Source organism: Oncorhynchus masou, chromosome 24 (genome assembly GCF_036934945.1).
Source record: "Oncorhynchus masou masou isolate Uvic2021 chromosome 24, UVic_Omas_1.1, whole genome shotgun sequence".
NCBI classification, from domain to species: Eukaryota; Metazoa; Chordata; class Actinopteri; order Salmoniformes; family Salmonidae; genus Oncorhynchus; species Oncorhynchus masou.
The window spans coordinates 26,219,877-26,245,925 of NC_088235.1; the positions used below are offsets into that span (position 1 = coordinate 26,219,877).

Below are 26,049 nucleotides of genomic sequence, written 5' to 3' on the forward strand. Positions count from 1 at the left end.
AGCAATTGAGATTGCGTCATCTATGGATCTGTTGGGGTGGTATGCAAATTAGAGTGGGTCTAGGGTTTCTGGGATGGTGGAGTAAATGTGTGCCATAACCAGCCTCTCAAAGCACTTCCTGATTACAGAAGTGAGTGCTACAGGGCGGTAATCATTGTGTCATGAAGCCTTGATTGTGGTCATTTTAAAACATGTGGGGATTAAAGACTGGGACAAGGAGAGGTTGAAAATGACCGTGAATATGCCTGCCAGCTGTTCTGCGCATGCTCTAAGAACGCACCCTGGAATACCATCGGGGCCCGCGGCCTTGCAGGTGTTGCCCTGATTAAAGACCCTAAAGGTGTGACGATCAATGTTGTTGTCAAAGCGTGCATAAAATGCATTGAGTTAGTCTGGTAGAGAGGCATCATTGTGCAGATCATGGTTGGATCTTCCTTTGTAATCCGTAGTAGACTGTAGCCCCTCCACATGTAGCGGGTGTTAGAGCCTGTGGAATAAGATTTCACCTTATTCCTATATTGTCCTTTTGCTCGTTTGATGACTCTGTGGAGGTCATAGCGGGCCTTCTTGTACTTATTCCTGTCATCGTCCGTGTAGCATCAGGGTTGTCTGCGATAGCTCTGTGTGTGGTAGTCCTGTCCTGTCCTAGCACCAACTTCGGTGTTAATCCAGGGCTTTTGATTGGAGAAGCAGTGAACCTTCACCGTGGGTACAACGTCGTTGATGCATTTGGTATTGAAGCCAGTGACGGAGATGGTTAGGTCGTCGACGTTATCGGCAAAATCTCGAAACATATTCCAGTCAGCGCTAGCATAGCAGTCTCGTAGCTTACCCTCTGATTCTGGTGACCATTTCTCAACGGAGCGAATTTCTGGTACTTTGAGGGAGGGCCTTGTATCCTTGCTTGTGGGTCGAATAGCAGTGGTCTAGGGCTTTATGGCCTTTATTGTCATTGGAGATGTGTTGATGGAAGTTGGGCATTAATTAAAATCGTTGGAAACCAGAAAGGCAGCCTCTGGGTGTAGGGTTTCCTTCTGGTTTATAGCCTTGTGCAGTTCTTAAGTGCCAGCTTATTGTTGTTATTGTCCTGAGGTGGAATGTATACAGCAGTCACGATAAATAACAACTGAAAACTCCCTCGGGAGGTAGAAGGGTCGGCATTTGACCATCAGATATTCCAAGACGGGTGAACAGTGGGTCGACACTTCCACCTTGCTGGAATTAGGACACCAGTTGGAGTTGAGGAAGAGGCAAATACCTCCCCTCCTCGATTTCCCCGACTCCACTGTCCTGTCTGCCCGGTGAATGGAGAATCCATGGAGTTGGATAGCCGTGGGGGGTATCTTGTATGAGAGCCATGTTTCTGAAAAGCGAAGAATATTGCAGTTCCGAGAGTCGCGTTGGTAGCAAGTCCGTGATTAGAGATCCTCCATCTTATTCTCGAGTGAATGTACATTAGCCAGTGGAATGGAGGGAAGAGGTGGCCAGTTTTCCCTTCACCTTAATCTCACCAGCATCCACCCTCTCTTCTCTGTAACGCCGAAAATTGGGTTGGAATTACAGAGGGAGCCCAGGGCAGATGATTTGAAGTAGACGCCGTAACTGGGGTAAATAACTGCCGATCTGATATTCAAAGTTCTTGTCAGTTGTAAGAAATAATAGAGGATACATTACAGGAAATAGAGTCAAAATAAAGGACAAAATAATCACAGAAAAGCTGTCTTGGGTCAGAGCTTGTAAAACGACAGCCATCCAGTGCGGCGCCATCTTGATTTTTCCTTATATTTAGGACTCACAGAAATATTTGTGCCTGAGATGAACCCTATTGAGCTTCTTTATAAGAGGAACTGCTGCCTCTCTCTCTCTCTCTCTCTCTCTCTCTCTCTCTCTCTCTCTCTCTCTCCATATTTATCACTCCATTGATTTTGTCCTGACCCCCTCTCACCCTCAGCACATATTAATATGGACAAAGTCCCCATGTAGACTTATCACAGTGACGAATGACTCTACAACCCCCTCTTCTTACACACACACACGATTACAAAGCAAATGCCCTACACAGTGTTAAATTCCAGTGTTTAGGTCATCATATTGATGGATGTGTTTTCTGGCTGTGCTCCACCTATGATAGCGTGATAAACTGATTAAACAAGCACAACGTTTATCACGGTTACCACAGTGATTACAACACACTAATGAAAAATGACAACACGCACACACAGACGACACACACACACCACACACATCCCATATTTGTTTAATTACTGGAGCTGGCTGGTATGTGACAGGATGTATTTTTAATTAATGAATGAATGAGTGTAGTATCATTAGTGTATTCCTTAATCTTTGAGAGAGAGACAGAGAGAGAGAGAGAGAGAGAGAGAGAGTTTCTCTAGCAACTGGTCTCTTGGTGGCAGTACTTGTTGGCATCGGTGTTGGAGAGAGGAAAAAGAGAAAGGCTGTTGCCATAGTAATTACATTAACTGTTGATTTTACATCATTCTACATCAACCAACTGCCCTTGTCCCCTCTTCACATACTCTCCTTCCAGTGAGGATGTGACTGAGGGCTATCGCTGGGTCTTAGGGACTGACTGGGGGGTCAAAGGTTGAAAGGAGAGGTCAGGGGGTGATGGTGACAGACAGGTTAGGGCTGGGTGATGGAGAGTTGGTGTGTGGGATGGGAATGAGGGGTATGGGTAGGTTTGCAAAATTCCGGAAAATTTCAATAAATTCCCTGGATGTCCTGCTTATTCCGTACGGATTCCAGGAATCCTCCAACCGGGATTTCAGGAAAACCAGGGAATTTATTGATGGATCCCGGAATTGTGTAACCCTAGGTATGAGTGGTGTGGCAGTTTGTTAGGGGGAGTTTAGGGGGGTTCAGGAAGCTGGCTTCTCTGTAGATCCTGACCTCAGCAGGAAGCTGGATTCTCTGTCGATGCTGACCTCAGCAGGAAGCTGGATTCTCTGTCGATCCTGACCTCAGCAGGAAGCTGGCTTCTCTGTAGATCCTGACCTCAGCAGGAAGCTGGATTCTCTGTCGATCCTGACCTCAGCAGGAAGCTGGCTTCTCTGTAGATCCTGACCTCAGCAGGAAGCTGGATTCTCTGTCGATCCTGACCTCAGCAGGAAGCTGGCTTCTCTGTCGATCCTGACCTCAGCAGGAAGCTGGCTTCTCTGTCGATCCTGACCTCAGCAGGAAGCTGGCTTCTCTGTCGATCCTGACCTCAGCAGGAAGCTGGCTTCTCTGTCGATCCTGACCTCAGCAGGAAGCTGGATTCTCTGTCGATCCTGACCTCAGCAGGAAGCTGGCTTCTCTGTCGATCCTGACCTCAGCAGGAAGCTGGATTCTCTGTCGATCCTGACCTCAGCAGGAAGCTGGCTTCTCTGTCGATCCTGACCTCAGCAGGAAGCTGGCTTCTCTGTCGATCCTGACCTCAGCAGGAAGCTGGCTTCTCTGTCGATCCTGACCTCAGCAGGAAGCTGGCTTCTCTGTCGATCCTGACCTCAGCAGGAAGCTGGCTTCTCTGTAGATCCTGACCTCAGCAGGAAGCTGGCTTCTCTGTAGATCCTGACCTCAGCAGGAAGCTGGCTTCTCTGTAGATCCTGACCTCAGCAGGAAGCTGGATTCTCTGTCGATCCTGACCTCAGCAGGAAGCTGGCTTCTCTGTCGATCCTGACCTCAGCAGGAAGCTGGATTCTCTGTCGATCCTGACCTCAGCAGGAAGCTGGCTTCTCTGTCGATCCTGACCTCAGCAGGAAGCTGGCTTCTCTGTCGATCCTGACCTCAGCAGGAAGCTGGCTTCTCTGTCGATCCTGACCTCAGCAGGAAGCTGGCTTCTCTGTCGATCCTGACCTCAGCAGGAAGCTGGCTTCTCTGTAGATCCTGACCTCAGCAGGAAGCTGGCTTCTCTGTAGATCCTGACCTCAGCAGGAAGCTGGCTTCTCTGTAGATCCTGACCTCAGCAGGAAGCTGGCTTCTCTGTAGATCCTGACCTCAGCAGGAAGCTGGCTTCTCTGTAGATCCTGACCTCAGCAGGAAGCTGGCTTCTCTGTAGATCCTGACCTCAGCAGGAAGCTGGCTTCTCTGTAGATCCTGACCTCAGCAGGAAGCTGGCTTCTCTGTAGATCCTGACCTCAGCAGGAAGCTGGCTTCTCTGTCGATCCTGACCTCAGCAGGAAACTGGCTTCTCTGTCGATCCTGACCTCAGCAGGAAGCTGGCTTCTCTGTCGATCCTGACCTCAGCTGGAAGCTGGCTTCTCTGTCGATGCTGACCTCAGCTGGAAGCTGGCTTCTCTGACGATGCTGACCTCAGCTGGAAGCTGGCTTCTCTGTCGATCCTGACCTCAGCTGGAAGCTGGCTTCTCTGTCGATCCTGACCTCAGCTGGAAGCTGGCTTCTCTGTCGATGCTGACCTCAGCTGGAAGCTGGCTTCTCTGTCGATCCTGACCTCAGCAGGAAGCTGGCTTCTCTGTCGATCCTGACTTCAGCATTTCAGTGTTGCCTTTCTTTTTGTCTGACTGCCTGAGATGACAACTCAACCAGGTGGTATTTCTCTCAGGTTTCACATTACACATCCTATCTTCCCCTCCTCTTTTCATGCTCCTCCTTTCCTCCATTCAATCCCTGCTTAATCCTCTCCTCTCCCTTCTCCCTTTACTCTGCTCCTTCCTCAACTCTATCAATTTCCCTCCTTTCTCCCCCCTCCCTGCCTCCCTCCCCCTCCCTGCATCCATCCCTGCTTCCCTTCTTTCTTCCTCCCTCCCCCCGTCATTTAATCCTCCCTCCCTTCCTTCTCCCTCCCTCCTCCTTCCCGCCTCCTTCCCTCTCTTTTCCTTGAAGGGAGACACTGAGCTCTGAGGGAATATAGGATTCACCTGCCTCAGACACCAGCTGCTCATAGCAGAGTGTGTGTGTGTGTGTGTGTGTGTGTGTGTGTGTGTGTGTGTGTGTGAGACTGCCTTGTCTCTCTCTTGTCTGCCTTGTCTCTCTCTCTCTCTTTCTCCCTCCAACTCTCACCTTCCTGCCACCCTTCTCTCTCTCTGTTTTTCAGCCATTTTTCCCTTTTTCTCGTGGTTATTCATCAGGGTCTCATAGTCACACTCCTCTTGGATATTTCAGAGTTTACCGACAGAAGGCTTTCTCTTCCAAACACAGCGTCCGCACTGGAAAGGAACCCCCCCCCCCTTTCTCTACTCATCAAAGGCTAGGCAGAGAGAAGGAGGAAAAGGGAGAAAGTAAAAGAGCTCTTTTGAGAGGTATAGAGGGCAGGAAGACCAGATGACCTGTTACCGTTTCTTTGATCTCCTTTGTTTTTTTGTTTGTTTGTTTCTAAAATCCAACTCTCTCTTCTTTGTGTTTTTTCAGGGCGGAGGATTATGAAGCAGATGGGAGCGGAGAGAAGCGGAGGAAGACGATGACTAATCATGGCTTCCTCACGAGGAGGAGAGGTCGTCCCAGCCTGAGCTCCCGACTAGCACGGAGGGTGACCCAGCTGAAGCAGAAGGTTGTGGCCCAGAGAGGTGCACCATCAGGGGGCATGCACCGCCACAGACGGGACCCCAGACCTGGAGCCCACGCAAACTGCAGAGAGAGTGGCACAGGTAAAACAAACACACGTAAACCTTGTACCACATACACTCCCTGACACTAACACACCCATCTCTCCATGTTCACCCAGCAGCCGATACATCCAGTAACCAGCAGGACTGGGTGCCCAATCAGGGGGTGAGGAGAAGGAGAGGTCGACCAAGGGTCAAACTGGGCGGACCTTCGACCAGAGTCCTCCGCAGAGGAGGTGGGGCCTCTGTGAAGCAGGAAATGAACGAGGGGAAGAGCAACAGCGAGTGCTCAGGCCAGGGTAAGTTACGTCTCAGTGAGATGTCTCCCGGCTGTGTGTATGTGTGTGTGTGCTTGTTAGAGAGTGAGATGTCTTCCATCACGATGGCCTCCTCTCACTTCCCGGCTCGTCTGTCACACCATTAAAACCATTAATGCCCACCGGCATGCGGCCCCACAAAACCACACTGTAACGCGAACCCCAATATCGCCTCTTTTAGAATGTCACACCCCTGTCTCCCCTCCTGCACCCCCTCAAACCAACCAGTAGAGACGCAATGTCCCCCCTTCCCCAATAATCTCAAATTAATGTGGCCCTATTGTGTACGTCCTGTGTGTGCGTGTGTGTGAGGGAGTGTTGACGAGAACGTTGTGTAAATGTCAAGTGTGTCAGCGACGTCTCGACACCCGACACGACCCCTTTAGTCAGCCACACACAGCTGCCAATAAAGATCTGATCTGTGAGTGTGTGCGTGTGTGTGCTTGCATGTGTGTGTGCGTAATTGAGTGTGTGTGCATGCATTTGTGTCTGTGTGTGTGTACTGATGTTTGTCTGTCCATGAGAAAGACAGGACCATTGGGTTTCCTTGACCGCAGTTATTGAAAAGGCCATAGTTTTCTGGGTGGCCAACAGACCATAGTAGTGTGTTCTACAGTATATACAAACAGTGTGTGTGTATGTATATATATATACAGTGCGTTGCGAAAGTATTCGGCCCCCTTGAACTTTGCGACCTTTTGCCACATTTCAGGCTTCAAACATAAAGATATAAAACTGTATTTTTTTGTGAAGAATCAACAACAAGTGGGACACAATCATGAAGTGGAACGACATTTATTGGATATTTCAAACTTTTTTAACAAATCAAAAACTGAAAAATTGGGCGTGCAAAATTATTCAGACCCTTTAATTTCAGTGCAGCAAACTCTCCAGAAGTTCAGTGAGGATCTCTGAATGATCCAATGTTGACCTAAATGACTAATGATGATAAATACAGTCCACCTGTGTGTAATCAAGTCTCCGTATAAATGCACCTGCAATGTGATAGTCTCAGAGGTCCGTTAAAAGCGCAGAGAGCATCATGAAGAACAAGGAACACACCAGGCAGGTCCGAGATACTGTTGTGAAGAAGTTTAAAGCCGGATTTGGATACAAAAAGATTTCCCAAGCTTTAAACATCCCAAGGAGCACTGTGCAAGCGATAATATTGAAATGGAAGGAGTATCAGACCACTGAAAATCTACCAAGACCTGGCCGTCCCTCTAAACTTTCAGCTCATACAAGGAGAAGACTGATCAGAGATGCAGCCAAGAGGCCCATGATCACTCTGGATGAACTGCAGAGATCTACAGCTGAGGTGGGAGACTCTGTCCATAGGACAACAATCAGTCGTATATTGCACAAATCTGGCCTTTATGGAAGAGTGGCAAGAAGAAAGCCATTTCTTAACGATATCCATACAAAGTGTTGTTTAAAGTTTGCCACAAGCCACCTGGGAGACACACCAAACATGTGGAAGAAGGTACTCTGGTCAGATGAAACCAAAATTGAACTTTTTGGCAACAATGCAAAACGTTATGTTTGGCGTAAAAGCAACACAGCTCATCACCCATCCCCACTGTCAAACATGGTGGTGGCAGCATCATGGTTTGGGCCTGCTTTTCTTCAGCAGGGACAGGGAAGATGGTTAAAATTGATGGGAAGATGGATGGAGCCAAATACAGGACCATTCTGGAAGAAAATCTGATGGAGTCTGCAAAAGACCTGAGACTGGGACGGAGATTTGTCTTCCAACAAGACAATGATCCAAAACATAAAGCAAAATCTACAATGGAATGGTTCAAAAATAAACATATCCAGGTGTTAGAATGGCCAAGTCAAAGTCCAGACCTGAATCCAATCGAGAATCTGTGGAAAGAACTGAAAACTGCTGTTCACAAATGCTCTCCATCCAACCTCACTGAGCTCGAGCTGTTTTGCAAGGAGGAATGGGAAAAAATTTCAGTCTCTCGATGTGCAAAACTGATAGAGACATACCCCAAGCGACTTACAGCTGTAATCGCAGCAAAAGGTGGCGCTACAAAGTATTAACTTAAGGGGGCTGAATAATTTTGCACGCCAAATTTTTCAGTTTTTGATTTGTTAAAAAAGTTTGAAATATCCAATAAATGTCATTCCACTTCATGATTGTGTCCCACTTGTTGTTGATTCTTCACAAAAAAATACAGTTTTATATCTTTATGTTTGAAGCCTGAAATGTGGCAAAAGGTCGCAAAGTTCAAGGGGGCCGAATACTTTCGCAAGGCACTGTATATATATATATATATATATATACACACATAAACACATACAGTGGGGAGAACAAGTATTTGATACACTGCCGATTTTGCAGGTTTTCCTACTTACAAAGCATGTAGAGGTCTGTAATTGTTATCATAGGTACACTTCAACTATGAGAGACGGAATCTAAAACAAAAATCCAGAAAATCACATTGCATGATTTTTAAGTAATTAATTTGCATTTTATTGCATGACATAAGTATTTGATACATCAGAAAAGCAGAACTTAATATTTGGTACAGAAACCTATGAATGCAATTACAGAGATCATATGTTTCCGCCCTTGCTGTCTCTTTGTGGGCTATACTCAGACTTGTCTCAGGATGGTAAGTTGGTGGTTGAAGATATCCCAGCTCTCTTCAGGTTATTGACCAGGTCCTGCCGTGTAGTTCTGGGCTGATCCCTCACCTTCCTCATGATCATTGATGCCCCACGAGGTGAGATCTTGCATAGAGCCCCAGACCGAGGGTGATTGACCGTCATCTTGAACTTCTTCCATTTTCTAATAATTGCGCCTAAGAGTTGTTGCCTTCTCACCAAGCTGCTTGCCTATATTCCTGTAGCCCATCCCAGCCTTGTGCAGGTCTACAATTTTATCCCTGATGTCCTTACACAGCTCTCTGGTCTTGGCCATTGTGGAGAGGTTGGAGTCTGTTTGATTGAGTGTGTGGACAGGTGTCTTTTATACAGGTGACGAGTTCAAACAGGTGCAGTTAATACAGGTAATGAGTGGAGAACAGGAGGGCTTCTTAACCTGTAGTGACGCGCAGCCCATGAACGGGCCCGTTATCATCATCTGACACTAATTAGCATAACTCAAAGGACATAAATCTTCCTAGAAAATATTCCTATTCATGAAAATCACAAGTGAAATATATTGGAACACAGCTTAGCCTTTTGTTACTCACCCTGTCATCTCAGATTTTCAAAATATGCTTTACAGCCAACGCTAGACAAGCATTTGTTTATCATAGCCTAGCATAGCATTATGCCTTGCTAGCGGCAGGCAAACTTGTCACGGAAATCAGAAAAGCAATCAAATTAAATCGTTTACCTTTGATGAACTTCGGATGTTTTCACTCACGAGACTCCCAGGTAGACAGCCAAAGTTCATTCTTTCCCAAAATATTATTTCTGTAGGCGAAATAGCTCCGTTTGTTCTTCACGTTTGGCTGAGAAATCCCATGGAAATTGAGGTCACCACAACGGGTTTGGCTGAGAAATCGCCCGGAAATTGCGGTAACCACAACGGCGAAAAATATTCCAAATTAGCTCCATAATATCGACAGAAACATGGCAAACGTTGTTTAGAATTCATCCTCAAGGTGTTTTTCTAATATCTATTCGATAATATATCCGTCGGGACAATTCCTTTTTCTCTAGGACCGGTTGGAGTAATGGCTACCTCTGCACTTTACGCGAGAATCTCTCTCGGAGCCACCATGTGACCACTTACGCAATGTGCCCCCATACGGCTATTCATCAACAGAAATGCGTAAAACTACGTCACAATGCTGTAGACACCTTGAGGAATATGTAGAAAGCGTAAGCTCGTTGATGGTACATTCACAGCCATATAGGGAGTCATTGGAACGCAGCGCTTCCAAAACCTGGGGCACTTCCGGATTGGATTTTTCTCAGGCTTTCGCCTGCAACATCAGATCTGCTATACTCACAAACAATATCTTTACAGTTTTGGAAACGTGTTTTCTATCCAAAGCTGTCAATTATATGCATATTCTAGCATCTTTTCCTGACAAAATATCCCGTTGAAAAAGGGAACGTTTGTTTTTTTCCAAAAATGAAAATACTGCCCCCTAACACCAAGAGGTTAAAGAAAAACTAACAGGTCTGTGAAAGCCGGAATTCTTACTGGTTGGTAGGTGATCAAATACTTATGTCATGCAATAAAATGCAAATGAATTACTTAAAATTGATGATTGATGAAAATGATTTTCTGGATTTTTGTTTTAGATTCCATCTCTCACAGTTGATGTGTACCTATGATAAAAATTACAGACCTCTACATGCTTTGTAAGTTGGAAAACCTGCATTCCCAGCAGTGTATCAAATACTTGTTCTCCCCGCTGTGCTGTGTGATACCCACTGTGGTGTCTTCCCTGCTTATCTGTGCTGTGTGATAGTTTGTGTGGTGTATACACTGCCTCTCTGTGCTGTGTGATAGTTTGTTGCCTAAAGGGTAAAGGCCACTGAGTTATTTTACGATATAGATTCTCTACACTGTCACCAGATAGAGCCTGAGATTGAGATGGTCGTGCCACAACTGATCTCCAAATAGTTTCTAATGTATTATATTGATCCCTTGATCCCACAGAGGAGGAAGAAGAGAGGCGCTATGACAGCGACGAAGGACTCAATGACGTAAATACAACGATACCATCCTCCAAAGACATGCCAACAAACTCTGCTGCGACTGGCTCAACCGCTAAGCTCCAAGCCAATCAGAAAGCCAGGAGCAAGGAGGAGAGGCAAGGTGATGATGTGAGCATGCCCAGTGTGGCACTGAGGAGGAGAGGAGCCCCTGCAGGCCAGGCCCTGCTACTGTAGATGGGAGATGCCCAGAGCTCCAAGAGCCACAAGGGGCTAGGAGAGAACCTGTACCCAGCTGGAGAGTCTCGTTAGTGGGCAACAGCCTCCAGGACAGCAGGGGGGTCCAGGGACCAGTGGCGGAGGCAAAGAGGAAGATCTCGGGACAACAAAGCTTTCTGGGAAAGGTGAGGTGGGAGAATGGAAGGACCCGTGGGGGGGAGGGGGGTCTCTAGGTTCATCAAAAATGGCTTCTTCCTCTGTTAAAATCTCCCTGAACTACTTGAGACAGTTAAGATGCACGTGTTACGGTGTCTCCCTTGCTACATGGTGATCATGATCATTGTCTATAATACTAACCTGTCCTTTGTGGTTTTTCCAGAGGAGGGGCTGCTGGCTAGAGACTGAGACCCAGAGAGAGGACACCACCAGGGGCAGGAGGAGCAGGAAGAAGCAGGTGGGGATGGGGGTCAGAATGGGCATGGTGGAGGAGGGATAGGGGAAACAGGAAAGAGGCAGTGAGGAACAGGAAATTACAGTTGGTGGCAAATCCTGAGTAGAAACAACAGGGAGAGTACAGTAGAAGAGAGAGGTGGCGTGACTAGAGAGCATTAAAGGTAAAAAAAATTCAGCGGCAGTTGGAACAGTGATGATGTTAGGCAGTTGGAACAGTGAAGATGTTAGGCAGGTGGAACAGTGAAAATGTTAGGCAGGTGGAACAGTGAAGATGTTAGGCAGGTGGAACAGTGAACATGTTAGGCAGGTGGAACAGAGATGATGTTAAGCAGTTGGAACAGTGATGATGTTAGGCAGTTGGAACAGTGATAATGTTAGGCAGTTGGAACAGAGATAATGTTAGGCAGTTGGAACAGATATGAATCAAAATCAAATCAATCAAATCAAATCAAACCAAATTTTATTTGTCACATACACATGGTTAGCAGATGTTAATGCGAGTGTAGCGAAATGCTTGTGCTTCTAGTTCCGACAATGCAGTAATAACCAACAAGTAATCTAACTAACAATTCCTAATCTACTGTCTTATACACAGTGTAAGGGGATAAAGAATATGTACATAAGGATATATGAGTGAGTGATGGTACAGAGCAGCATAGGCAAGATACAGTAGATGGTATCGAGTACAGTATATACATGTGAGATGAGTATGTAAACAAAGTGGCATAGTTAAAGTGGCTAGTGATACATGTATTACATAAGGATGCAGTCGATGATATAGAGTACAGTATATAGGTATGCATATGAGATGAATAATGTAGGGTAAGTAACATTATATAAGGTAGCATTGTTTAAAGTGGCTAGTGATATATTTACAACATTTCCCATCAATTCCCATTATTAAAGTGGCTGGAGTTGAGTCAGTGTCAGTGTGTAGGCAGCAGCCACTCAATGTTAGTGGTGGCTGTTTAACAGTCTGACGGCCTTGAGATAGAAGCTGTTTTTCTGTCTCTCGGTCCCAGCTTTGATGCACCTGTACTGACCTCGCCTTCTGGATGATAGCGGGGTGAACAGGCAGTGGCTCGGGTGGTAGATGTCCTTGATGATCTTTATGGCCTTCCTGTAACATCGGGTGGTGTAGGTGTCCTGGAGGGCAGGTAGTTTGCCCCCGATTATGCGTTGTGCAGACCTCACTACCCTCTGGAGAGCCTTACGGTTGAGGGCGGAGCAGTTGCCGTACCAGGCGGTGATACAGCCCGCCAGGATGCTCTCGGTTGTGCCTCTGTAGAAGTTTGTGAGTGCTTTTGGTGACGAGCCGAATTTCTTCAGCCTCCTGAGGTTGAAGAGGCGCTGCTGCACCTTCTTCACGATGCTGTCTGTGTGAGTGGACCAATTCAGTTTGTCTGTGATGTGTATGCCGAGGAACTTAAAACTTGCTACTCTCTCCACTACTGTTCCATCGATGTGGATAGGGGGGTGTTCCCTCTGCTGTTTCCTGAAGTCCACAATCATCTCCTTAGTTTTGTTGACGTTGAGTGTGAGGTTATTGTCCTGACACCACACTCCGAGGGCCCTCACCTCCTCCCTGTAGGCCGTCTCGTCGTTGTTGGTAATCAAGCCTACCACTGTTGTGTCGTCCGCAAACTTGATGATTGAGTTGGAGGCGTGCGTGGCCACACAGTCGTGGGTGAACAGGGAGTACAGGAGAGGGCTCAGAACGCACCCTTGTGGGGCCCCAGTGTTGAGGATCAGCGGGGAGAAGATGTTGTTACCTACCCTCACCACCTGGGGGCGGCCCGTCAGAAAGTCCAGTACCCAGTTGCACAGGGCGGGGTCGAGACCCAGGGTCTCGAGCTTGATGACGAGCTTGGAGGGTACTATGGTGTTGAATGCCGAGCTGTAGTCGATGAACAGCATTCTCACATAGGTATTCCTCTTGTCCAGATGGGTTAGGGCAGTGTGCAGTGTGGTTGAGATTGCATCGTCTGTGGACCTATTTGAGCGGTAAGCAAATTGAAGTGGGTCTAGGGAGTCAGGTAGGGTGGAGGTGATATGGTCCTTGACTAGTCTCTCAAAGCACTTCATGATGACGGAAGTGAGTGCTACGGGGCGGTAGTCGTTTAGCTCAGTTACCTTAGCTTTCTTGGGAACAGGAACGATGTTCGGCAGTTGGAGGAATGAGGAGAAGCTATATGTAACCTAACTGGAAAGGTAAAAGAAATGTGCTTTTGGCAAGTTTCCTTGACAGCACACATAAAAGTCTTAAGCTATGGCGTGACCTATTTTACCAAAGGGATTATTAGCTAACTCTGTATGGGTGGATCAGTTTAAAACAACCGTGAATGAGTCAGCTGGTGAGATATACGGCCAATAAATAAGACTGATGACGTTTTTGAGTTGCCTTTACTCCAGTCTACTGTGTTCTGGTGAGAACAGCCCTGAGGTGGGTCTCAACACCAGTCTAATGTGTTCTGGTGAGAACAGCCTTGAGGTGGGTCTCAACACCAGTCTAATGTGTTCTGGTGAGAACAGCCCTGAGGTGGGTCTCAACACCAGTCTAATGTGTTCTGGTGAGAACAGCCCTGAGGTGGGTCTCAACACCAGTCTAATGTGTTCTGGTGAGAACAGCCCTGAGGTGGGTCTCAACACCAGTCTAATGTGTTCTGGTGAGAACAGCCCTGAGGTGGGTCTCAACACCAGTCTAATGTGTTCTGGTGAGAACAGCCCTGAGGTGGGTCTCAGCACCAGTCTAATGTGTTCTGGTGAGAACAGCCCTGAGGTGGGTCTCAACACCAGTCTAATGTGTTCTGGTGAGAACAGCCCTGAGGTGGGTCTCAACACCAGTCTAATGTGTTCTGGTGAGAACAGCCCTGAGGTGGGTCTCAACACCAGTCTAATGTGTTCTGGTGAGAACAGCCCTGAGGTGGGTCTCAACACCAGTCTAATGTGTTCTGGTGAGAACAGCCCTGAGGTGGGTCTCAACACCAGTCTAATGTGTTCTGGTGAGAACAGCCCTGAGGTGGGTCTCAACACCAGTCTAATGTGTTCTGGTGAGAACAGCCCTGAGGTGGGTCTCAACACCAGTCTAATGTGTTCTGGTGAGAACAGCCCTGAGGTGGGTCTCAACACCAGTCTAATATGTTCTGGTGAGAACAGCCCTGAGGTGGGTCTCAGCACCAGTCTAATGTGTTCTGGTGAGAACAGCCCTGAGGTGGGACTAAACACGAGCCTAGTGTGTTCTGGTGAGAACAGCCCTGAAGTTGGTCTCAACACCAGTCTAATGTGTTCTGGTGAGAACAGCCCTGATGTGGGACTAAACACCAGCCCAGTGTGTTCTGGTGAGAACAGCCCTGAGGTGGGACTTAACACCAGCCCAGTGTGTTCTGGTGAGAACAGCCCTGAGGTGGGACTTAACACCAGCCCAGTGTGTTCTGGTGAGAACAGCCCTGAGGTGGGACTAAACACAAGTCTAATGTGTCCTGGTGAGAACAGCCCTGAGGTGGGACTAATGACAAGACTAATGTGTTCTGGTGAGAACAGCCCTGAGGTGGGACTAAGCACCAGCCTAGTGTGTTCTGTTGAGAACATCCCTGAGGCGGGTCTAAAGACAAGACGAATGTGTTCTGGTGAGAACAGCCCTGAGGTGGGTCTCAACACCAGCCCAGTATGTTCTGGCGAGAACAGCCCTGATGTGGGACTAAACACCAGCCCAGTGTGTTCTGGCGAGAACAGCCCTGAGTTGGGACTAAACACAAGTCTAATGTGTCCTGGTGAGAACATCCCTGAGGCGGGACTAAAGACAAGACGAATGTGTTCTGGTGAGAACAGCCCTGAGGTGGGACTAAACACCAGCCTAGTGTGTTATGGTGGGACTAAACACCAGCCCAGTGTGTTCTGGTGAGAACAGCCCTGAGGTGGGACTAAACACCAGCCTAGTGTGTTCTGGTGAGAACATCCCTGAGGCGGGACTAAAGACAAGACGAATGTGTTCTGGTGAGAACAGCCCTGAGGTGGGTCTCAACACCAGCCCAGTATGTTCTGGCGAGAACAGCCCTGATGTGGGACTAAACACCAGCCCAGTGTGTTCTGGCGAGAACAGCCCTGAGTTGGGACTAAACACAAGTCTAATGTGTTCTGGTGAGAACAGCCCTGAGGTGGGATTAAACACAAGTCTCATGTATGGAAAAAAAGATTACATGCTTTTGTTCTAGGCCTGCTCTAAAACACCAGATTCATCGATGATCATAATTTGAATTAGTGCTGTGATGGAAAAAAAGCCTGCACACTCTGTAGCTGTCCAGGACCTGGGAGGCTGATCACTGGTTTGGTCCTCCTGAGTGGCGCAGCGTTCTAAGGCAATGCATCTCAGTGCTAGAAGCGTCACTACAGACACCCTGGTTCAAATCCAGCCTATATCACAACCGGCTGTGATTGGGAGTCCTATAGGGCGGTGCGCAATTGGCCCATTGTTGCCTGGGTTTGGCCGGTGTCGGCCGTCATTGTGAATAAGAATTTGTTCTTAACTGACTTGCCTAGTTAAATAACGGTTACATTAAAAAAAAGAGTTTAAAGAGATATATATTCTAATGATGTAATTTCCTGTTTCCTGTTGCAGGCTAAGGGGCGTGCAGTGAGCCGGCTTCTGGAGAGCTTTGCGGCTGATGAAGGATTCCGATTGGACGAGGAGAGCAGCTTCTCTGAGGGGGAGGAGGAAGACATGGAGCATACACCTCACACACACAGAGAACCAGGTGAGAACACACACACACACACACACACACCACAGTCTCACAGGGTCACATACCAGGCTAAATGTTTATATTTTCTTGCTCTCTCTCTCTGCAGCACTGCTTAACTGTGTGTTGAGCAGGGAGATGCTGGTGGATGGTCTGAAGGTGTTGATATCTAAGGAGGATGAGCTGCTGTATGCTGCCCGACTACACACTCTGGACCTGCCTGACATGTAAGGCGCTGACACCTACTGACACCAATTCATATGGCCTGCTTAATCACAGATAGGCATGTTGATACAAAGGATTGGCTGAATGGCTTGTAATACATTTAATACAATCTCCCTGTCCTAGATTCCGTGTAGTGATCGAGGGGGAGAGAGGGAACAGGCCTAGGATCTACTCTCTGGAACAGATATTACAAGAAGCGGTGTTGGACGTGCGGCCACAGACAGAGGCCATCCTGACTGCTGGGACACGTGTGTGTGCCTACTGGAGCGAACGCTCCCGTTGTCTCTACCCTGGAAACGTCCACAGAGGGGTTCCGGGCGAGGAGGAGAAGGGAAGTGTGATGGTGGAGTTTGATGATGGAGACAGAGGAAGGATCTCCCTGCCCAACATACGCCTGCTGCCCAATGGGTACCAGATACACTGTGAGTATACTACACACACACACACACACACACACACACACACACACACACACACACACACACACACACACACACACACACACACACACACACACACACACACACACACACACACACACACAGATTATACATTCCTGGAGGGTTAAGACATGGTCTGTCAACATTAGATCCAGACTCTGAGAGATTCATTCTCTGTGTCTGTTTTGCCCTACTTCTCTCTCTCTCATGCTCTCTCATTTTTTCGTGTTCTCACTCTTTCTCTCTTGCTTTCTCTCTCTCTCTGTCATTTTCTCATTCACTCTCTCACTCTTTCGCTCTCTCACTTACTCAGGTGCGGAGCCATCTCCAGCCCTGCTCTCAACTGGACGTTGTGGTCGCAGAAGCTCCACCCAGGACAGTAGAGACAAGCCCACAGGGGGACCAAACAATGAAGAGGCAGAAGGAAGGAGCCAGGAGAGGAGACCAGGTAATGGCTTAGAGCATAATTAGATGGTTTCTCCCTTTTGTTTGAGATTGAGGCCAACAGCACCTGAGCAGCACCAGTGAAATAAGCATACTGTAGATACCGCCACCAGAGGGGTTGGAAACGGTTCAGGGAACAGAACCGTAAACCAGAAAATCACCACATTTGTGAAGGACAGAAATGGAACCTGGAACAAAAGTGATCCATACTGTAACTGAACCGTTATTTTAAAAGCATGGGAACCGGTTCCAGGCATATTTTCTAGTCCCATAAAAAAAAAACGCATCACAGCTCCTGTGCCAAAGCCCTCACTCTGTCACTCAGAAACTTATTCCAGTGTTTGACTGCCTGCCAGCTGAAAATCTTGGCCAGTGTGTGTGTTTAGGCATCCTGCCCCTCTTCCTCTGAAGCATATGCTACTGTAGCCCCTCCCAGTGGTGTAAAGAACTTAAGTAAAAATACTTGAAGGTACTACTTAAATTGTTTTTGGAGTGTCTGTACTTTACTATTCATATTTTTTGACAACTACTTTTTCCCCACTACATTCCTAAAGAAAATCATGTACTTTTTACTTCATACATTTTCCCTGACAGGATTAGCAGGACTGGAAAGTTGTCCAATTCCCACAATCATCAAGAGAACATCCCTGGTCATCCCTACTGCCTTTGATCTGGCAGACTCACTAAACACACATGCTTCGTTTGTAAATGATGTCTGCGTGTTGGAGTGTGCCCCTAGCGATACGTAAAAAACAAAAAATTGACAATTTTACTGTCTGATTTGCTTATTAATATGATCGAATTTAAAATATTTTTGCAATGACATTTACTTTTGATACTAAAGCATATTTAAAACCAAATACTTTTAGACTTTTACTCAAGTAGTATTTTACTAGCTTACTTTCACTTTTATTTTCTACTAAGGTATCTTTACTTTTACTCAAGTATGACAATGGGTACTTTTTCCACCACTGGCCCCTCCCCCTCTGAAGCAGAGGCTACTGTACTGACATTACAATCATGATTCAGAAGATAGGAGAGAGATTTTTTTTATTAGCTAAAAAAGAATGGATGCTAGTTAAGGATACCAAAGACCATTTGTTAACTACAAAAAGGTAAGACATGCTTTTAATTCTGGTGCTGCCCTGCACACACATGCTTTTTAGTTAACTAGCTCACAAGACATTCAAAGTTTCCTTCATGGAAGCCGCTCCTCCTAGGTATAATTCTGTGGACCTAATTCAGATAATGCATGTCATAACAAGATGCCCAGCGCTTCCAGCGTCCTCCTCCACCCTCACTCACTCTCTCCCCACATGCAAAATGTCAGTCCATCTTGCGCCATAGGCTACACTTGTCTGTCCATCAGGCATGTGAACAATTAGCTTGCCTGCTCTATCCGCACTAATTGGTGAAGTAATTTAATAACCTAAATGTTAAAAAAAACGGTAGATTTCACAGGTTAAGAAAGGGACAGAAAGGGACAGAAAGGGACAGAAAGGAACAGAAAGGAACAATATAAACCGGTACTTTCTTTTGGTTCAAACCAGTTCAGAACGTTTTATTTTGCTTGTGGGAAAGTGGAACGGAACTAAAAAGATAAAGGCAAACTGCTTCAGAGGCCAACTTACTAGTCAGACCATCTTTAATCATACACTATATATGCCAATGTATGTGGCCAACCCTTCAAATTAGTGTATTTGGCTATTTCAGCCACACCCGTTGCTGACAGGTGTATAAAATCGAGCACACAGCCATGCAATCTCAATGGACAAACATTGGCAGTAGAATGGTCTTACTGAAAAGCACCTTTGCAGCGAGTCAGTTCATCAAATTTCTGCCCTGCTGGAGCTGCCCAGATCAACTATATGTGCTTTTATTGTGAAGTGGAAATGTCTAGGAGCAACAATGGCTCAGCTGCGAAGTGGTAAGCCACACAAGCTCACAGAACGGGACCGCCGAGTGCTGAAGCGCGTGAGCGAATTAATCGTGTATCCTCGGTTGCAACACTCACTACCAAGTTCCAAACTGCCTCTGGAAGCAACATCAGCACAATAACTGTTTGCCGGGAGATTAATTTTGGGAGCAGCCGCACACAAGCCTAAAATTACAATGTGCAATGCCAAGCATCGGCTGGAACGTTGAAAGCTCGCCACCATTGGACTCTGGAGCAGTGGAAAGCGTTCTCTGGAGTGATTAATCACGCTTCACCATCTGGCAGTCTGACGGACAAATTTGGGTTTGGCGGATGCCAGGAGAACGCTACCATAGTGCCAACTCTAAAGTTTGGTGGAGGAGGAATAATGGTCTGGGGCTGTTTTTCATCGTTCGGGCTAGGCCCCTTAGTTCCAGTGAAGGAAAATCTTAATGCTACATCATACAATGACATTCTAGATGATTCTGTGCTGCCAACTTTGTGGTAACAGTTTGAGGAAGGCCCTTTCCTGTTTCAGCATGACAACACCCCCGTGCACAAAGTAGGGTCCATACAGAAATGTTTTGTTGAGATTGGAGTGGAAGAAATTTACTTCCCTACACGGAGCCCTGACCTCATCTCCATCGAATACCTTTAGGATTAATTGGAACACCAAATGCGAGCCTAATCGCCCAACATCAGTGTCCGACCTGACTAATGCTTTTGTGGCTGAATAGAAGCAAGTCCCCACAGCAATGTTCCAACATCTAGTGGAAAGCCTTCCCAGAAGAGTGGAGGCTGTTATAGCAGCCAAGGGGGGACCAACTCCGTATTAATGCCTATGGACTGAGATATTCAACGAGCAGGTGTCCACATACTTCTGGTCATGTAGTGTATATAATACACATATAGAATACAATTTTATCACACAGCTTCTTCCCTCTCTATGGAATCCCTGTCCACCTGCCTAACGTCATCACTGTTCCAACTGTCACTGATCTGAATGCCCTCCAGTCAAACAGCATTCCCACAACTCAACACAGACTAAATGTGACAAGGTGTCTCCAGTTCCACATTAAGGGCTGTAATTTATAGTTACACATAATTTGTTCTCTTTGACTTGGTTTAAAGGAAGGTTAGGTACATCTTGTTTATGAATCTCTCTTCTTCTTTCTTTCCCTTTATTTCTTTCTCCCCTTTTCTCTCTTACTCTGTTTATTCTTCCAGTTGGACGACCAAAGAAGGTCAAGCCAGAGGCCAATAGTTCAGCCACGACATCTTCAGAGAGAGTAACCGGGGGCAACACTTCCTCGATAAGCTGGCCGGCGAAGAGACTTCCAGCGGACTTCTTCCTGTTTAACGGGACATCCCGTAAAACCCACCGAGTGTGTCGCCAGCGAGACCTGGGGGTGTTCCACCGCCCAGCCACACACCCCCTCACCTCTCCCACACCCCTCAAGTGTATCTTTAGTTCCCCCTTTGAGGTTGACTCTTTCAGTAGCATCGCCAACGGTTATGCTGGAGCCTTCAGAAGTGGGACCCACCGGCCTGTTACCACGGTAACACCCCAGGTGCTAAGTGACTCTGTCGCCATGACAACGGCACCCTCCAACAGGAAGTCGAGTGACAGGTACAGAAAACAGTTCCTGGTAAAGCTGGACCACGAGGGCGTGACCTCGCCCAAAACAAAGAATGGGAAAGCTCTGCTGCGTTTGGGGGGCGGCAGGGGGCACAAGGGTCCATCTGCAGGGGCAGAGAGGGCACCTCTCAGGTACATCCACCCTGCCCTGGTGGTGAAGGAGGGGGCACCTCTCAGGTATATCCACCCTGCCCTGGTGGTGAAGGACAGAAATAAAGGAGAAAGAAGAGGAGAGAGTGGAATGTCCAAGTCTAAGCCGCTCCTGAAAGGGGCGCCAGCCCTCAGAAAGGGGCTCCCCTCGTCTGGTTTAGTGGGTCTGGGGGGAGAGTTTGGTACTCTGGACTGCCCCAGTGACTGCCCGAGCTCTTACTCTGAGCTGGATGAAGACGATGATGATGGAGATGAAGACGTAGCTCGGAGGAGAGCTGCAGCGGCGGGCGCAGGACGTTTCCTCTCACGTCTCTCTGTTTGCTCCTCGTCCTCTTCCTCTTCCTCCTCTTCTGGCTCCCTCTCTTCTTCCTCCCTCTGTTCTTCCGACTCCTCCTACTCCTCTGACGAAGAAGAATCTTCATCCCTCCTTCTCCGCCGAGCGCTGCTCCAGCAGCAGAAACACAAACACAAACAGAGCTTGACGTCTAACACCTTAACCCCTGACCCCACCACAAAGCCCAACCCGAGCCCCTCCTCGGCAACACCACACTCCTACGTTGCAAAGGCAGCCATGTCCATCACCGGAGAGTCAAAGGTGAGAGGAAGTGATAGAGGAGAGGACAGGAAGGAGTACACATCAAAGGGGAGGACCAATAGTAGCAGCAGTGCATCCAAAAGCCAAACCAAGAGGAAAGGTGGACCCGTCTCCAACACACACACTCCGACCTCCAACACACACAACCCGGCCTCCCAGCCCAAACCTCCCAAGGACCACCCAGCAGAAAAGCGGCAGAGGATGTTGTCACCGATCCCCCATCCTAATATGTCAGCCCTCCTGCCGGGTCGCCAGCTGTGGAAGTGGTCTGGAAATCCCACACAGGTCAGAGAATACATGTGGGAGCCTTAATGGTGAACACAATCTGAAGCAGATGTATTGACTTATTGACTGAGGTCTTACTGAATTGAATAGCTGAGTAAGGTCTTACCTGTCCTTACCTGAACTCCTTCCTAACCCCCCCCTCTCTCCCCCTACAGAGGCGTGGTCTGAAGGGTAAGGCCCGTAAGTTGTTCTACAAGGCGATTGTGCGTGGTGGTGAGACGGTGCATGTGGGGGACTGTGCTGTGTTCCTGTCCCCCGGTCGGCCCCAGCTGCCCTACGTGGGGCGGGTGGAGAGCCTCTGGGAGTCCTGGTCCTCCAGCATGGTGGTCAGGGTCAAGTGGTTCTACCATCCCGAGGAGACGAGCCTGGGAAAGAGGCAACATGACGGAAAGGTATGATTGATTATCATTCAACAACATGATCAACTTTTCGATCAAATTTATCAAGGATTGATCAAGAATTTATCTACTTAAATCTATTGGGGATTAATGAATAGGCTGTTCATTTATCTTTCAGTCTTCTATTTAACTCTGTGTTTAACATCTGTCTCCTTCCCTCCGCTACCCAGCATGCTTTGTACCAGTCGAGCCATGAGGATGAGAACGATGTCCAGACCATCTCCCACCGCTGCCAGGTGCTGTGTCGCACCGATTACGAGCACCTGATTCGCCGACGAAAGCCAGGGGGTGGGGCCCAGGATCTGTTTTACCTTGCAGGGACCTACGAACCAACCACAGGTCAGCTGGTTAGCGCCGAGGGCGTGGCCATCGTCCCCTAGCAACAACTATGGAGTGTAAACAAAACAAAGCCTTAAAGATGGCAGCCTCATCTCTCCAGGATGAATCCAGCTACTGGTGCTGGTGTCAGTGAAGCATGGTTCTGTCCAAATCTAGAAGAGTTTGGAAACGAGGACCTTCCTTGGTTCTAGTTCCTGCTGGTTCTGGATCTTGGTTCTGGGTCCTATCTGGGTGTGGACGATCCCAACCCAAAAATGGATAACAGCACTTTGGACCGCAGCACTGAAGTCATCTGATCTAATGTGATCTGAAGAGGGACTACAGTACTCTACTGACCTTCTGAAACTGACAGACAGTGTCCTCGCTACGTCTTGTCTCTAAGAGTTGTTTTACTGTCTGTCATAGAGTCAAAAACTGTCATAGACTGACTCTCTGGCAGTTTGTCAGAGAGACTCCTGTGACTCTTACTCGGTTGTTGCTGTAAGTGAGAATGTGATGTGTTCACTTCTCAGTCTAGAGACCTGGTTAAATAAGGGTTATATAGAAGACATAAAATAGAGACTGGGAAAGGGAGTGAGAGAGAGAGAGAGACTACACTGGTGGCTACACTGCTCTGATGATAAATGAATGATTGAGAAAGCAGGATTGAGAAATCTCAAAAGGACCAAAAACACTGTAGTTCTGAAGTGTGTGTGTGAGAGAGTATGTGCTGAGTGGTTGTAATGGATGCATTTGGTCCTTGAACAGCTGAAAGTAAATAGTGCTTTAGTGCATTTGCGGTGTGTTTGTGTGTGTGTGTTTGCGTGTGTGTGCGTGCGTTGGTCTCTCGTCTAGACCTCACCATGGAAACCGTAGATGTCTTTAACACTCAAAAAGTAAACCTACTAAACCTAAATCTATGAATATTCATATATCAATGGATTTACTAACCGCTTCTTCTCTAGACAGAAAACAAGACAAAAAGGAATGATTATTTCTACAGTCAAGCCATACACTTCAATACCTCTCATATCCTTCTATTCAGGTACAGCTGAATGATTTGTCTATTTCTGTGTGTTGTACAGCATTATGTATAAAGACTTTAATATTCAACTGGACATAGTATACATATATAATATACATGAAGAGAGAACTATATTCCTCTTTGTTGCTCTTTACGTTGTTATTTTTTCAATGACTGTTGAATAGTTATTTTGGCTTAGGGGGAGGAGCTTTAAGACTTCTTCTCTTTCTGCACTGAGTACGTTGTGGAGATGGGATGGGGTCCATGAGGGGTAAAGCTGTAAATATGCGACGGGATGGGTTCAAGTCCCATTTTGGGGGTTAGTGTGGATTTAGTGACCGGGGATGTTTTTATAAGAAAAGTGGAAAATGATTTTTTTGTTCACATCATCATTGGTCTAGTTTTGTATATTCTTCTTCTAGGTTTTATTGTCTATAATAATGTTGCTTATTCTCCTGTGGGGGTTTCAAATGTAGATTTCTTTGTTTTTAGAAATACTGGAAAGAGTTTTTTCTATTCGCTGATCCTTAAAGGTCCAGACTAGTTCTAGATGTTCTATATCTATATATTCCTAGAGGAAATCTATGAAAATTTATCTGGCCTAAAAAAATACTAAACCAAAGCGCATCTATGTTTCGTTTCATCACATTAGAATGCAATATGAAGAAATATAAAAATATGAAAATATTCAATAAAATCTGAATTTGGAGATCCCTGCGATCATATTCAAGTAGCACACCTGGGTTTCCCTCCTACCTGTTGGCATAGGACATGGCTTAACGTTCACCATCATGTTGCCATGGGAACACAGCAACTTTATCTTCCTGCACGTAACTTGGCTGTTGCACTTCTAAGGCTCCATGACAACCATATGGCATCTCATGACAGTGAAGGACAATCAAAGCCAATCAAAAGAGGGGAATGTCTAAAAAAAAATGATTAAGGATCCAATCAAAATTGTGCTTAATCTTTTCACTTTTCTTCCTGCTTTGCCAAAAATGTGTCTTTCTGTTTTTATTTTTATTTCACCTTCCACCCTTTCCTGCATTTATACATGACTGGGATGACTGTGTTTTCAGTGTTGGGGTTTTCACAAGGAGAACATGAATGCCTTTTCATATGAGACGTACATGAGCTGACTTTTTTAAACAACATTGTTGCTGTAACACTATGACGCAAAAGCTTAAAATACATCTAATGTGAACATCCATGTTATATTACTTTTTGTAGGTCTTTAAACAATATTTTAAAAGCTGTATTTTCTTAAAGAAACACTGGATTCAGTTCTAAACATCACATTGAGTGAAGTGACATCATCTTTGCGCAACCTGTTTTGAGGCCAACTGGAAACGACTTACTTTGTAGGTTTGGTATATAGTTTGTGACAATTGTCTCAGTCATTGTTGGAAATATGACTAAAATATTTCCCCTGTGTAAAAAACAAAGTTATTTATCTTAATTTTATTGCCTTTCTGTTGCATTTAATTAATAAAAAAATGCTCAAATGCTCAAATCTGTTTTTCTTGTCTTTCTTTAGTGGATTTGAAGTAAATCTACCTGGATTAGAAGTAGGTCTACCTAGATTAGAAGTAGGTCTACCTGGATTAGAAGTAGGTCTACCTAGATTAGAAGTAGACCTACCTGGATTAGAAGTAGGTCTACCTGGATTAGAAGTAGGTCTACCTGGATTAGAAGTAGGTCTACCTGGATTAGAAGTAGGTCTACCTAGATTAGAAGTAGGTCTACCTGTATTAGAAGTAGGTCTACCTGTATTAGAAGTAGGTCTACCTGGATTAGAAGTAGGTCTACCTGGATTAGAAGTAGGTCTACCTGGATTAGAAGTAGGCCTACCTGGATTAGAAGTAGGCCTACCTGGATTAGAAGTAGGCCTACCTGGATTAGAAGTAGGTCTACCTGGATTAGTAGTAGGTCTACCTGGATTAGAAGTAGGCCTACCTGGATTAGAAGTAGGTCTACCTTGATTAGAAGTAGGCCTACCTGGGTTTAGTTTAAAAGGTATAAATCATTCCCAATCCACTGTCAGGTGCAGAAATAAGGAAACTGGGAGAGAAAAAGATTGGGGAAAAGCTTAAACTTTCTACCATGGTTGAATGAAACAGAGAGATAGAGATATGTTTTTTGTGTGTGTGTGACGCCTATACCATCTCTTGTCTAGTATAGAGTTTCTGGGACAGGGTGTATAGATTTGAAAATTGTATTTGATACTTTCTGAGATACATTCATACCTTTTATTACATTATTAAAACGACGTGGATTACTGCCCTAACCTGCATAAAGCCTCATATTACTGTCATCGGCTCATGGCAACATACGCAGCCGAGTAGAGAATCTCAGCACTGATCTAGGGTCAGCTTTATGTTTCAGGTCGGAATTTGGGTATTGTAAGCTAATTCTAGATCTGTGAATAAAGGTGACTGCATTACAAAGAGCTCAAATAAAAAATGGCTGAGTTTTTGACTGGTCAAAATTGGAAAAGCTGAATAATCCCTGTCCTGAGTGACTGTCTTAACGATCTTTGTCGGTAGGCATAGTTCCCTGTGTGTATGGCACATTGTCCTGTGGTGTTTGTTTGTCTTCTGTTGTCAGAGCTGGATGCTGGGATGTTTACTTCATTATGGAGGGGACACAGAGATATGAAACTGTGTGGCTGCCAGTCTGAACACACACACACACA

At 46.4% G+C, this 26,049-nt stretch overlaps 1 protein-coding gene across 1 annotated transcript in view; it reads left to right on the forward strand.

The window, feature by feature from the left end:
* The window catches only part of LOC135511944 (BAH and coiled-coil domain-containing protein 1-like), a 121,927-nt gene extending 97,060 nt beyond the window's left edge, over positions 1 to 24,867 (forward strand). Inside the window, 12 exon segments of the mRNA XM_064933476.1 lie at positions 5,371 to 5,606; positions 5,684 to 5,863; positions 10,518 to 10,718; positions 10,721 to 10,917; positions 11,112 to 11,186; positions 15,801 to 15,936; positions 16,031 to 16,148; positions 16,270 to 16,568; positions 16,900 to 17,034; positions 20,173 to 21,614; positions 21,770 to 22,006; positions 22,183 to 24,867. Coding sequence (XP_064789548.1) covers positions 5,371 to 5,606; positions 5,684 to 5,863; positions 10,518 to 10,718; positions 10,721 to 10,917; positions 11,112 to 11,186; positions 15,801 to 15,936; positions 16,031 to 16,148; positions 16,270 to 16,568; positions 16,900 to 17,034; positions 20,173 to 21,614; positions 21,770 to 22,006; positions 22,183 to 22,392 — 3,466 coding nt within the window. The 3' untranslated portion in view covers positions 22,393 to 24,867.
* The last annotated feature ends 1,182 nt before the right edge of the window (positions 24,868 to 26,049 follow it).